We start from the raw sequence: 13,804 nt of genomic DNA on the forward strand, positions 1-13,804 counted from the left end.
CCAAGCCACAAGAATACTGGAGTGGGTAGCCTATCCCTTCTCTAGCGGATCTTCCTGATCGGAATCGAACCGGGGTCTCCTGCATTGCAGGTGGATTCTTTACCAACTGAGCCATCAGGGAAGCCCCTGCTTAGGACTGGGCAGGCCACAATTAAGAAGGGACCTGTGACGTAAGGAGAGCCCCTGATGCCACCTCCCAGTGTGACTTCACCAGCCCCCACTGCTCTTAGCCCCAGCTTCCCCTCCATACATCTGGGATGGAGTGATGCTGGCGGCCGATCCCTCATCTTCTCCCTCCTCCTCTGCCTCCTGTCACCCGCCCGCCTCTGCTGCCCCCAGGAGCATCCGGTGCCTGAGAAACATCATCCACTGGAACCTCATCTCAGCCTTCATCCTGCGCAATGCCACGTGGTTCGTGGTTCAGCTCACCATGAGCCCCGAAGTCCATCAGAGCAATGTGGTGTGTCCTGGGGGTGGGGCAGGCCCAGGGTCAGAAGAAGGGTCTGGGTGGGGCGGCCCTGGAGGAGCAGGGATGGGAACCAGGCCTTGGAGCCCACAGTGCCACAGTGGGTCCCAGGGGTGCCCACATCCTGCCCAGAGGAGGCCTCAGGCCCAGGGTGGGCTGCTCTTTCCTCGCATCCCCACCCCCTCGGTTAATCATCACCTCTGATGGGGTGGGCGGCAGGGCTGGTGCAGGCTGGTGACAGCCGCCTACAACTACTTCCACGTGACCAACTTCTTCTGGATGTTCGGCGAGGGCTGCTACCTGCATACGGCTGTCGTGCTCACGTACTCCACGGACCGGCTGCGCAAATGGATGTTTATCTGCATCGGCTGGGGTGAGCGGGCCAGCCCCCTGCCCCGACTGGGCCATCCTCCCCCCTCCCAGGCCCGGGTCAGGCCAGGTGAGGGTGGTGGAGGGTGCACACAGCCCTTTGTCCCTACTTGGGGACGGGGACAGTGGGAACATCTCAGGCGAGCCAGCGAGTACCTGGGAGACCCCTGCCCACCTCTGGGCCCTGGGCTGCCCTGGGGTCTTCCGGGTCTGCACCCCCGACTCCACTGACAGGTCCTGTGACTCCGGTCTCTCCCCAGGTGTGCCTTTCCCCATCATTGTGGCCTGGGCCATTGGAAAGTTGTACTACGACAATGAGAAGTAAGTCACCTCCTCTTCACTGCCCTCAGGGCCCCTGAGCCCCAAGGCCCAGGTTCCCAGGCCAGCTATGCCTGAGCCTCCCCAGGGACCTTCAGCCGTGTCCCCGTCCCCATCAGGGCCACAGCTTCTTCATCCGCGTGGGGAGGCTCCTGGAGGGCAGACTCAATCTGTGGATCCCTAGCAGTGCTCTGCCTGAGGTGGGGCTGGACAGGTGGGTCGAGGCTCTTTACCTGTCTCAGGCTTTCATGACAAGCAGAACAGACTGAAGGGTGCTGGAAGTCCCTGGAGCCAAACCACCCAGGTTATGAACTGTGACTCCATCATTAGGTAGCTTTATGACCTTGGGGTAGTTCCTATAATGTGCCTCAGTTTTCTCATCTGCAAAATGGGCATCCTCATAATAGTGCCTTCCCTCAAAGAGTTGTTAAGGGAATGACATGAGTTAATATATATATACATCAAGCATTTAGAATAGAGTCTGGCACATAGGAAATGCGTATAAATGTTTTCTATTAATGAAGACATGTTTTAGCAAAAGTTCTGTGGATTTAATAGAAACTGATCAATCTCAGAGACTCCTTCCATCTTTCAAGTCCTGAGCTGTATTTAAATAGAAGCAGGTGTTCCCAGTTGCCCCTGAAAACTTCACTTCTGGTACTGTGGTTTTCAGCCTTGGCTCACACTACAATCACCTGGGAAGCTTTAAAAAGTACTGATGACCAGTCTTGCCCTCCAGAGGGTTGGATGTCATTGGTCTGAAGTGTGATCTGGGCACCAGGATTTTTTAAACCTGCCCAGGTGATTCTCGTATGAAGCTAAACTTAAGAACCACTGTAAGAGAGAGGCAGAAAAAGTGGACAGAGAAGGCCAGGGGATGTGCCAGAATCTTCTTTGTCAAAGTGTCCTTAGGAACCCACTGTCTGACTGGGGTTCCAGGCTTGCCTCCGTCACCGTGGCTGTTCCTGTCCAACCCTGACAAGGAGCCTGGAAAATTACATCCACATTTATCAAGGTGATCCTTCCTGACTCCTGCCCAGCCTGGCTGTGGCTTTCTGTGTATTTGCGAAATTGATGGGATGGGGGCCTGGGCTGTGCGTCAAGGGCAGCTGACAGACAGAACTACTGGCCTGGCAGTGATTCCCAGTATGGCGACCTGGGTCCCAGAGCAGGAGCATTGTAAATCCTGTGCCTGAAGGTGTCCAGGTGAGTACAGGGAAGAGAGGACAGGTTTCAAAAAGCCGCCCAGTATGTGCATCTGGGCGCATCTTGGAGCCAAAAGGATGGCTGAGCTTGGAGGAACGTCCGTCTGAACGTCTCTGGAGCTCCCCCTTGTGGTATGATCCTGGCACTGCATCAGAAGGGATGCAGGTGGGAGACTTGAGAGAACCTGCGGACCCCAGGGCCAAGGACTGGACCTGACCCCAGGACAGTTTGCCTTCGGTCCTTTTGAAAACTTGAACTTGTCTCCAACCTTGAAAAAGTCAAGAGGTTTCAGTTTTCTGTTTATGGAAGCATCATGATTTCTAGCTACTGTAGACTCTCGGGATGAGAGTGTAGCGTCTCTGCACAAGGACTGCTGCTGCCGCTGCTAAGTCACTTCTGTCGTGTCCGACTCAGGCTTTCCAATGTGCCCCACACCAACCCACTCCCCAGACCTCCCTAGATCTTGCTGGAGGTGACATCAAGAAAATGCAAAGCACCTCTGCCCCAGGTGTTAGCTACTGGGGTGGGGAGTGACTGCATGACAGGTACAGCGCAAGGTCCCCCTTTGGGGCATGTGCCAGAGCTACAGTGGGGACCGTGTATGTTGGGCCCATGCCTGTTCTATTCAGTGGGCTTTTCCACAATTCCCCTCCCTGCCACAGTGCCCGATTCCAGCTTTACATCTTAAAGGATGCTGTCCATTCTGCAGATGGAATAACTGAGGCATTGTGGCGGGATCCTGACCTTCTGCCCGGGTTAGAAGTGGGGCACCCGGATCCTGGCTTTTGGCCCCAGTTCCTTCTGCCCCAGCGCTGCTTCTCCCTCAGGCTACTGAACTGGATCCAGATGACCCTTCTCCTCATTTCTGTGGCCTTCTAGGTGCTGGTTTGGCAAAAGGCCTGGGGTGTACACTGATTACATCTACCAGGGCCCGATGATCTTGGTCCTGCTGGTAAGAACCTGGGTAGGAGGGCGGTGGGGGCAGGGCTCAGTGGGGAGGGGCCAGCAGTACTTACCGTGGGCCGAAAGTTTTCCTCTGCCTAGAGGTAGGGGCACGGGGCCAGGATTGTGCTGGGCTCACGCAGATAGAGGGAGAGCAGCAGGGCGGCAGAGGCCAGACCCAGGACAGCTGAGTCCCTGTCCTGTCCCCCACCTTCCCACCAGCATCTTGCGCACACCATGCCCAGGCCATCCCACTGTGTGTCAAATTTCAGATCAATTTCATCTTCCTTTTCAACATCGTCCGCATCCTCATGACCAAGCTCCGGGCATCCACCACCTCTGAGACCATTCAGTACAGGTAACCAGACCTGCCTCCCCTATCCATGGGGGGCTTCAGAGACCCCAGCTCTGACCCAGAGTTTGCCTCCAGGCCTGAGAGTCCCTCCTGAAACCCCAGCTCCACCCCTGTCTCAGACATTCCAAGGACCCTCCCCCAGACCCAGTCCTGTTCACCAAGTGGCGGGCTCCAGCTCCTTCCAGGGGTGGGCTGTGACTCTGGGCCTCCTTCCCACCTCTCACCCTCAGGAAGGCTGTGAAGGCCACTCTGGTGCTGCTCCCCCTCCTGGGCATCACGTACATGCTGTTCTTCGTGAACCCTGGGGAGGACGAGGTCTCCCGGGTCGTCTTCATCTACTTCAACTCCTTCCTGGAATCTTTCCAGGTACCCACCCGTCCCCCACCCCACCCAGCCTCCCAGCCCCGGCCTGTCCCCCTGCCTGTCCCCTGCTCCTCTTTGGGTGGGGGTCTCCCAGGCAGGGGCCTGGAAGGGCGGGAGGCTGGGGGCAACTCCGAGGCTGGGTGACACCTGCCCCCGTCCCTTGACCCGCCTTCCCACCACCCCAGGGCTTCTTCGTGTCTGTGTTCTACTGCTTCCTCAACAGCGAGGTAAGGACCCGGGCCGGAACTCAGGACGGCAGGAGGCCTGCTGGGACCAGAGGCTGGCTGTAGCTGCCTCCTGCCTGCCGCACACCAACTCCGTCCTCCCCGCTCCGTCCTCCTGGCTCCCAGCCCCTACAGGGATATTGTTGGGAGTTCCGGGAGGGTCCCTGCCACTTGCCACTCAGCTGCTGCGGTAATGAGCCCGCTTCTTAGCAGTGGATGTGGGGGTCAGAAGCTGGGACTCCAGTCTCATCAATGAGTCTGTGAAATGGGTTGTTGAAAACCAGGAAGCTGAGCCCTAGAGCAGGAGGTTGAGGGCAGATGTGTGTGGGTTGAGGGTAGAGATTCTTCATGGCAAAGGCCATATGGCACCTTTGGGTGGATTTGAAAAAGGCACCCCTTCCTCATAATGCTTGAGAAAACTGTCCTAACAACTACGAAATCAACAATAGTGATGATGTCAATGCTGCCCTTCCAAGGTGGCTCCCTGGATAGCTGCCTGTGGGGGTGGGAGCGGGGGTTTGAAACCCGGGCTCAGACCCTATGCTCTGCTGTGTACCCACAGGTCCGCTCTGCCATCCGGAAGAGGTGGCACCGCTGGCAGGACAAGCACTCAATCCGTGCCCGTGTGGCTCGCGCCATGTCCATCCCCACCTCCCCAACCCGTGTCAGCTTTCACAGCATCAAGCAGTCCACAGCAGTGTGAGCCGGAGGGCCACGGACCGCCCCCGAGACCTACGGCTGGGGAGATGGCCGCCAGGCTCAGCCAGCCACCCTGTCTGTGGAGGGGACCAGCTCCCTCCCACACCCTCTACCCCCAGGCTCAGCTGGCACTGAGAGCCCAGGAGGCCCCTCCCCAACCCCCAGCTGAGCAGAAGTTCCAGGCCTATGGCAGCAGTCAGGGCCACGAGATGAGTGGAAAATAGCCTATAGGACTGGGCTGGGCCCAGGGCCTCTGGCTTCTCTTTGCCCCCATCCTCCCTGGAAAATGGACTGGAAATGCAGAGTGGGAGCTGGACAGTGGGGAATCCAAAGCTGCACACGAGTCCCTTCAGAGCACAAGATGACAGCCCACTGGAGACCCCAGGATGTCCTCAGAGACTGTAGGGGGCCATTCGCTGCCCCATGGGCATCATGGGAAACTCTCGTCACAGCATCCAAGCCGCCATGAGGATGCCTCCAGGCCTTAGCAGCGCTGCACCACTGAGAACCAAGGCTCTGTTGTCAGAAGCCCTGGAGACATTGTTAGAAATCAGATGGCATCTTCAGACACCAGGCTGCATAACCAAAATCCTCCCAAACGCCAGTCATCTGACCCCATGGCCCTGCCACCAGAAATGCCCTGCCTTGCTGCCGCACACCCTCGGCCCTTTACTGCTGCCCACCCCACACAGGCTCCCCATCCTTAGCCTCCGGCCCCAGGTGTCCCCCCTTTGAGAGATGATGGGGATGTGGGAGGGTGACAGAAGCCAGTGTGTGCCCCCACCAAAGCCAGCCTCCCTTTGAAGGGGCAGAGATGCTGGCGCCACCCAGCCCGCTGGCTTCAGTGACCCGGCCTCGCGACCCAAGCCCTCTGCTGGCCCAAGGGGTCCTGCGGCCTTTGGATGACCTCTGGGCCAGCATCACTAGCTAAGCCAAAATAGAAGGGGGTGGGGCGCTGGGCCCCTCCCTGCCCCAAGTTCCCCAGAGCACCAGCCAGCTGGCCACTTACACCCCAGGTAAGGAGCCAGCCACGTCCAGAGGGACTGGACAGACAGAGCAGGACTTTGGGGGGCTGGGGCTGGGAGATGGGGGTGGCTGGTATAAATTATATTATTTATCTTTCAACCAGCACTTGTGAAGGCCTTGTGTGTGCCAGAGCTGGCTTGGGAGGGCATCCCAAAGAAACAGAGGCCACTTTCAGCCTTTAGGGCCACTGTGTGGCTGGGGCACCAATGGCACCCTCACATCTGCCGGGGATGGGGCCTTAGGGGAGGGCACACAAGGGTGTGGATCGTGGGGCCCAGGGAATAAGGGCAGCTCTCATAAGAGGGTGGATTGTAGGGAGAAGGGGTATGGGCAAACCATACAGACGGAGGACTCCACGAGCGGGCTGCCGCCTGAGCAGAGGCGAGGCAGCGGGACCGGGCAGCCTCGTGTCCCAGCCCCGGGGAGGAGCTGGGCTGGAAACAGAGGAGCTAAGAAGCAGGGGAGGCTGTACAGGCTTGAATGCTGTCTTAGCATGGAAACCCCAGAAGCAGACCAGGAGACAAGGCCAGAACCAACTCCAGGGCAGGGGCGCACACGCCCACCACCACGGTCGACGGTAACTCAGTCCTGCTGCGGAAGCTGAGGGAGCCGGGTGGGATCCACACTTGCGTCATCCCACCCGAGGGGCCAGGGAAGTTTATCCACCAGCCCTCCGGGGGCAGTAGTTCCAGCACCTCCTGCGGAGGCCAGGAGCGAGCTGGGCACAGTGTGAGCCACGTCCTCAGGACAGGAGGTGGTTGGGACACAGAAACTCCACCCTCCACTCTCAGGCCTGGGCCTTGCCTCTGAGTCTCTGACCCAGAAACGGGGCCATGCAGGGGTGTTTGTGCACGCGCATACATGCATGCACACAATCAGGGACACCCACACACGTGCACATGGGTGCGTGGCGCGTCAGGACACCAGGACAGATGACCGTGGTGCTGGGAGCCCAGAAGCGTCTGCTGGGGGAAGGGGGCTCCAGTGGGTGAGAGTCTGGCCACTCACCGAGGGAGGAGAAGCTTCAGTCCCTGAAGCCAAGTGGGGTACCCTGCTCTGCCGACTCCCCAGGTACTGTCCCCTTAAGGAGACAGTTGGGAGGGCCAGCTGATCAGAGGAGGCTGTGAGAAGGGGACCAGGGGCCACCAGGATGGAGACAGGCTGACAGCTTCCAGAGCAGTTGGAGGGAACCCCATAAAGAGTCCCCCAAAAGAAGGACCAGAATTGATGGCTGAATCTCAAATGGCCACAAAGGAGGCCAACAGGAGGCATCTTTCTCAGTGCTGCCTCCCACCCAGAAGGAGAGTGAGAAAGCGAGGATGTGGAGTCAGGGGAGAGGAGAGGAGGGGAGAGGAGCCAAGAGGGGCTTGGGGACTGTGAGGGCAATTCATAGGCAAGGGGCCTTCAGAGGACCAAGGTGGGGCGGTGCCCCCTGTCCTGCTTGTCCTCTGGCTGTTTTTTAATATTTAGTATTTATTTATTTGAGTCTTATAATATTTATTACTTATTTATTTATACACTGGGTCTTAGTGGCACACTCAGGATCTCTGCTCTTCATTGTGGCACGTGGGATCTGTAGCTGCAGCCTGTGGGATCTAGTTCCCTGACCAGGGATTGAACCTGGGCCTCCTGCATTGGGACCTCAAGAGTCTTAGCAACTGGACCACCCTCCTGGCTGTTTTAGCTGATGGGAGCCAGTCACACACCTGCTGTGTGCTCAGCCCTTTGTGAGGTGGGGAGGCAAGTGGCACCCCCAGGACACATGCCGGCAACAGGCTGCAAAGTTTAGAGCTGCCAATGCTGGAAGGTCACAGGAGGACATCCAAGTGGGGCTGGCAGTCATCACAGAAGCTGCAGGGGGTCCCTGGGCAGGCAGGGGGCTGGTCCAGATGATCTCAAGATCCCTCTTGTCCAGAGACTGTAAAGGGCCGAGGGGCTGGGAACATCTGGGCTGCAAAGAACTGCCAGAGGCAGGTGTGCAGTGTCTAACCCTTCCATGGGCTCCAGGGCTGGGCTCAAGGCAAGCCCCACAATGGGGTTTCTGAGGGTCGTTCTGCTCGGAGCTTTGGCTTGTGGGTGGGTGGGAAGGGAGGTCCCTTGGGGTTGTGGGAGGTGTGATGGGCCAAGAGACATGCACATCCACCACACTGTGGGAAGGGGTCGGGCAGCTGCAGGGGCGGGGGTGGGGGGGGTGGTCACTGCAGGACAGGCCCCTCTATGAAACTGGGAAAAATTTTTCTCCATCCACACCCAGAGGCTGCAGTGCGCTCAAATTCCTACCTGAGCCCTTTTCTCCTTTAGACCCTCCCTCGCGGGCTCAGATCACCAGTGGAGGAAAAACCACCCTGTGGGGTTTGGGTTTTCCAGTTCCGTCTCCCCACCTCCCTGAGTGCGACAGCATAGCCCTTGCTTTGGGGTCCCCGGCTTCTCCTCCAGGCCTGTTCAGCCCCCTGCTGCTGCTAATAGGACCCAGAGTGGGACCCCAACAGATACCCCAGAACCTGAAGAGGGCAGAGGGTGCAGATTAAGGAGGAAGGGAGGTTTTAGAATCCAGACAATAATTAATTATGGGCATTTGTAGACTGCTTTGCAATCCACAAAATCCTTTATAACATTCACGGAAAATAGAATCAGCCCATTTTCCTGCCGAGAAAAACTGAGGCCAAGTGGACTCCTCTGAGATCAAAGTTCTTCTCCAAATCCAGGTCTCCACCCCGTCAGTTAACTGGAGTCACTGGGCTTGGGTTTAGGGAGGCCAGGACTGATAAAGCGGCTCTGGGGGAAGGGGACGGCGAGGACTAGGGGTTTCAGACTGTCTGATGGGGGCAAAGTCCCAGGCAAATACCTGCGTGGCCCAAAGATGGCCCAGCCAGTGTCAGGCTGCTGAGCCCAACTGGGTGAGAGCCATGAGGGTTCTCTACATCCAGCAACTCCTTCCCTACCTTCCCAACATCCTGCACCCCTCCACTCCTTAAAATGATGCTTAACTGCAAACAGTACAGCCCACGTCCACCAGAAGCCTCTGAGGGTCTCCATGCCCAGCCCAAGTGAGGGTGCCACTGGCCTACAGCTCAGGGGTCCCTCAAGCTCATCTCATGCAGCCCCCTGACATCAAACTCACCTTCCCACCTTTGGTTCAAACAGAAGGGCTGCTCCCTGCCTTTTTCCATCCGCAGTACCACCACTGAGTGCTCACCCGGAGCCCCTCTGCTAAGCCCCCCACACACCAATCTCATCTACCCTTCATGCCACCCTATGAGGCATGTTACCCCCATTTAACAGATGCGGGAAGTGACGCCCAGAGAGGTTGAAAGACGTGCCTGGGAGCACCCAGCAGTGGCCCAGCTAGATGTGAACCCTGGCTGGCCTCACTCGGCCCCCACGGTGTTTAAACCCTACACAGCTGAATTTCTTGTGGAATTCCCCTCCCTGCCCCACTGCTCCTGCCAACCCTCTTCTAAGGAAATTCCCCCGTTTCTCCAATCTGTGGACAAACCGGCTGGTGAGACGAACCTGGATGCAGAAGTTTGTGCCTGTAAAGCCATGGGCCTCCCATGGCCCTCTCCCTGAACCAGCCCACCCTCCCCGAGTCCCCATCCCTGTCCCTGCTCCATTTCATTTCAGAGCATCACCTTTTATTCTTTTCCTTCCCTCTTCCCACAACCCCTGCAGATGCTGCTGAGCAGACTCAGGTCAAGAGAGGCCTAGACCAAGTATATTTCTCAGAGCTCTCAGTGTACTAGAAACACCGATGATCATTTCAAAATAACTCCAGGCACCACCTAAGTCCCCAAACAGAAGGCAGGGACCCTCACAGTCCAGGCCATACCTAAGGGGAGGCAGCCGGGAGGCACCAGAAGCTGGAGACCAGGAGGATGCCCTCAAGGAAAGGGGTGAAATCCGGGGGGCATGGGGAGGGAGGGTGCTGCAGAGTCTTGAAGCAGAAACACAGGCTGGGGAGTGAGCATCAGCCATTCATGTAACCGCCTACCAGGCCTCCTGCAGGGGCTGTAGGGGCACAGAGTGGCCGTGGAGAGGAGCCAGTCCAGGACTGGGGGCTGGTGTTGGGGCTGAGGGGCAAGTTGGGGGATCTGGGGAAGCAGCAATTAGACAAGACACCCAAAAGCCTTGATGAGTTGCATCCTGGCAAGAGCCTAGGAGGAAATGAGTCCAGAGAATTCTTTTGATCCCATGGCTGCCAGGAGCCCAAGGGTAGATGGCAGAGGGGGAGGCGGGAGCAGCCTCTGTTTGGGGTTTCGGGGGGTGTTTTCTGAACCCCAAATCGGGGCACATGCTGGTCTGATGAACTCCAGGACAGGTACAACAAGGCCTGTCCTGAGCACAGTGCTCCTGGAGGGGACTGAAGTTGCTCCTTGTTTTGTTCTTTAGAAAACTGGGGGACTTCCCTGGTGGTCCAGTGGTTAAGAATCTGCCTGCCAATGCAGGGAACATGGGTTCGATTCCTGGTCCGGGAAGATTCCGTCTGCCGAGGAGTAACTAAGCCTGCGAGCCGGAACTACTGAAGCCTGCAACTACCCTAAAGCCCAGGCTCCTCAACAAGAGAAGATGCTGCAACAAGAAGCCCACACACCGCAGCTAGAGAGTAGCCCACAGGCAGCAACGAAGACCCAGTGCAGCCCCAAAACACAAATAAATTAGAAAAAAATAAAAATGAAATTAGGGTAAAACACAACATCAAACTTACCATTTCAACCAAGTGTACAATTCAGCATATTAAATACACTCATGATGTTGTACAACCATTGTCACTATCCAGCTCCAGAACTTTTTCATCACTCTGACGAAACCCCAGACCCCCAACTCTCCTTCCCGCCAGCTACCACCACCCGCTTTCTGTCTTGATGATTTGCCTGTTCTGGATATTTCATAAAAGTGGAGTCGTGCAGGATTTGTCCTTTTGTGTCTGGCTGCTTTCCCTTGCTTAATGTTCTCAAGGTCCGTCTACATCATAGCGTGATCAGAACTTCATTCCTTTGTAGGGCAGAATGATGCTCCATCTTACGAGGGGGCCAGGCTTTCTCTAGCCATCCATCAGCTGAAGGACGCCTGGGTACTTTGCGTGCACTCCAAGTCATTGTGAAGAGTGCTGCTGCAAACACCCAAGTACAATTTTTTTGTTTGAACAGCTGTTTTCCGTTCTTTGGGGTATACTCCCAGAGAGGAATTGCTGGGTCACGTGATAAATTTCTGTTTCTAACCTACCATGGGACCACCAAGTGTCTTCTACAGCGGCTGTAAGTGAAGTGAAGTCGCTCAGTCGTGTCCGACTCTTTGCAAACTTATGGACTGCAGCCTACCAGGCTCCTCCGTCCATGGGATTTTCCAGGCAAGAGTACTGGAGTGGGGTGCCATTGCCTTCTCCAGGGGATCTTCCCGACCCAGGAATCGAACCCAGGTCTCCCCACATTGTAGGCAGATGCTTTACTGTCTGAGCTGCCACTATTTACAATATCCTTGCCAGCAACGTATGCGAATCCTAATTTCTCCACATCCATGCCAAAATCTGGGGGTTTTTTTTTCCATTTTAAAATAACTTTTAATTTTTTAATTTTTTTTTTTGGCTGCTCTGCACAGATCTTGATCCTCAGTCAAGGACTGAAACTGCACCCCCTGCAGTGGAAGCGTGGAGTTTCAACCACTGGACCGCCAGGCAAATCCCCCAAACCTGCTATTATCTGTTTTGTTATTTTTATAATAGCTACGCCCGGTAGGTGTCTTAGTCTTCAGTTTTATTAAAGCCCCAGGACTCTACCTGAGGTACGGTCTAACTGAACATCAGTAGCTGGGGCGGAGGGGGGCGCTGGAGAGGGTGTGGAGAGATTTCTATTATCACAGCCCTGCTGTACCAAGCATCTGGGTACTCAGATGCAGAGAGGTAAACCCAGTCTAGACACTGCTCCACTCTCGTAAGACCTACACAAGCCGACTGTCCCTCCTCTAACAGCCCCTGACTGATATACCTGTCCTCTCTCTGCAATGGGAGCCCAGGGAGGGGCAGCTGGCAGCTTCCTCCACTGGCCCTGACACTTCACCAGCTGGGGATCTGCTCACCAGTCAGTTGTCCCTGTTCCCTAAAGTGTTTCTGACAGTTAATTTGTCATTGTAATTAGTTTGTAATCTAATTAAATGTTATATGAATGGATGGAACAGAAATGCACAAACAAGCAGGGGTGTTATTTCTTACAAAAACGTGGTTGATGCTCTGAAAGACACAATCCGAATCATACAGAATATCTGACGCCTGTCAAGTCCGGTGTGGGTGAGACATGTCACCAACTGGGTGGGAGGGGACTGTCAGAGTCTACAAGCTTCCACTCATCGACCTCTTGGCAAAGGTCCCTGACGCTCACCCTCCACTTCAAAGCATCCGAAGCTGGGTGTGGGGGATCTGCCGTCTCACTGATGTGGAGCTCACAAGCTGCGTGCACACCAAGTCGCTTCATTCGTGCCCGACACTTTGCGACCCCATGGGCTGCAGCCCGCCAGGCTCCTCTGTCCAGGGGATTCCCCAGGCAAGAACACAGAGTGGGTTACCATCCTCTCCTCCAGGGAATGAAGTAAGGCTTGGGAATTCCCTGGTGGTCCAGTGGTTAGGACTCAGCACTTGCACCGTCATGGGTATGGGTTCAATCCTTGGTCAGGGAACTAATATCTCAGAAGCCATGAGGCGTGACCAAAAAAAAAAAAAATAAAACCCAGAAAAGAAAAGAAGATCTGAGTTGTGATCATGACATGTTAAGGACGGGCCTCTGGTCTCCTGGATGTGGTGGTGGCGCTGTCCTTGAAGGTAGGGCCTGAAGGTCGAGAATGGGCAGTGGGGAAGGCCTTGGGGCACAGATTAGAGCTGCAGTCAAGCAGTCAGAGAGCCGGGCTGACCCCAGGCAGTTCCCAGGACAGGGCAACACCTAAGTGACGTGTGTCTAGAGTGAGAGCTGGATCTGGGGGCTGGGATTAGGGCCCATGGGATGGGCTTTTCTGAGCCTCAGTGTGCTCATCCACGAAGTGGATGTATTTGGATGAGGTTCAGCCAAACTGTGGTGCTGGAGAAGACTCTTGGGAGTCCCTTGGACAGCAAGATCAAACCAGTCAATCTTAAAGGAAATCAACCCTGAATATTCATTGGAAGGACTGGTGATAAAGCTGAAGCTCCAATACTTTGGCCACCTGATGCAAAGAGCCAACTCATTGGAAAAGACCCTTGATGCTGGGAAAGACTGAAGGCAGGAGAAGGGGGCGACAGAGGATGAGATGGTTAGATGGCATCACTGACTCCATGGACATGAGTTTGAGCAAACTCCAGGAGATAGTGAAGGACAGGGAAGGCTGGTACACTGCAGTCCCTGGGGTTGCAAAGAGTCACACACCACTTATCAACTGGACAACAACAAAGCTGCTGTAACAGACTCACAAGAGGCCTGTGGCTTAAGGAAGATAATGTATGTTAACAGTCCACAATGAGTATCCCATACTCCATGCAAGCATCCGGGGACCTGGTTCCTTCACTCGTTTCTCCCCATCTCTTAGGACATCGCCCCCCCTCTCCACAGACAATGGCTTGTCCATGAGTGACTTGTGAGAAAAAGAAAGAGATGGACAAGGAGTCCCATGGTCTCTGCCCAGGTTCCTGAGGGACTCACTTCATTTCTGCTCATTTCCAATGGCGAGAAATGGCCACGTGGCCTTTCCTAAATCCTGGTCAGTCTGGGAACGAAGTTCTGGTCACGTGCCTGTGCAAAGGAGCATGATTTGAAGGAGGGCTCACACCTTGCACTGGATGTAAAGTACCTGGCACTCAAGAAGAGCTCGATAAAAATG

The 13,804-nt window shown here is 55.7% G+C and overlaps 1 protein-coding gene across 1 annotated transcript; it reads left to right on the top strand.

Annotated features, from left to right (window-relative positions):
- Positions 1 to 430: 430 nt before the first annotated feature.
- Positions 431 to 4,946, top strand: CRHR1 (corticotropin releasing hormone receptor 1). Its single transcript, XM_068976005.1, has 8 exons — positions 431 to 460; positions 686 to 839; positions 1,096 to 1,156; positions 3,239 to 3,311; positions 3,574 to 3,659; positions 3,887 to 4,022; positions 4,205 to 4,246; positions 4,806 to 4,946. Exons 1-8 carry the CDS (start codon positions 431 to 433, stop codon positions 4,944 to 4,946), a joined length of 723 nt encoding a protein of 240 aa, XP_068832106.1.
- The last annotated feature ends 8,858 nt before the right edge of the window (positions 4,947 to 13,804 follow it).

This window comes from Capricornis sumatraensis, chromosome 8 (genome assembly GCF_032405125.1).
Source record: "Capricornis sumatraensis isolate serow.1 chromosome 8, serow.2, whole genome shotgun sequence".
In the NCBI taxonomy this organism is placed as follows: Eukaryota; Metazoa; Chordata; class Mammalia; order Artiodactyla; family Bovidae; genus Capricornis; species Capricornis sumatraensis.

Coding starts and splice junctions, on each gene's coding strand:
- CRHR1 (XM_068976005.1), top strand. CDS start 431: ATGAGCCCCGAAGTCCATCAGAGCAATGTG. Junction 840..1,095: donor GTTTATCTGCATCGGCTGGG/GTGAGCGGGCCA, acceptor GTCTCTCCCCAG/GTGTGCCTTTCCCCATCATT. Junction 3,312..3,573: donor CGATGATCTTGGTCCTGCTG/GTAAGAACCTGG, acceptor GTCAAATTTCAG/ATCAATTTCATCTTCCTTTT.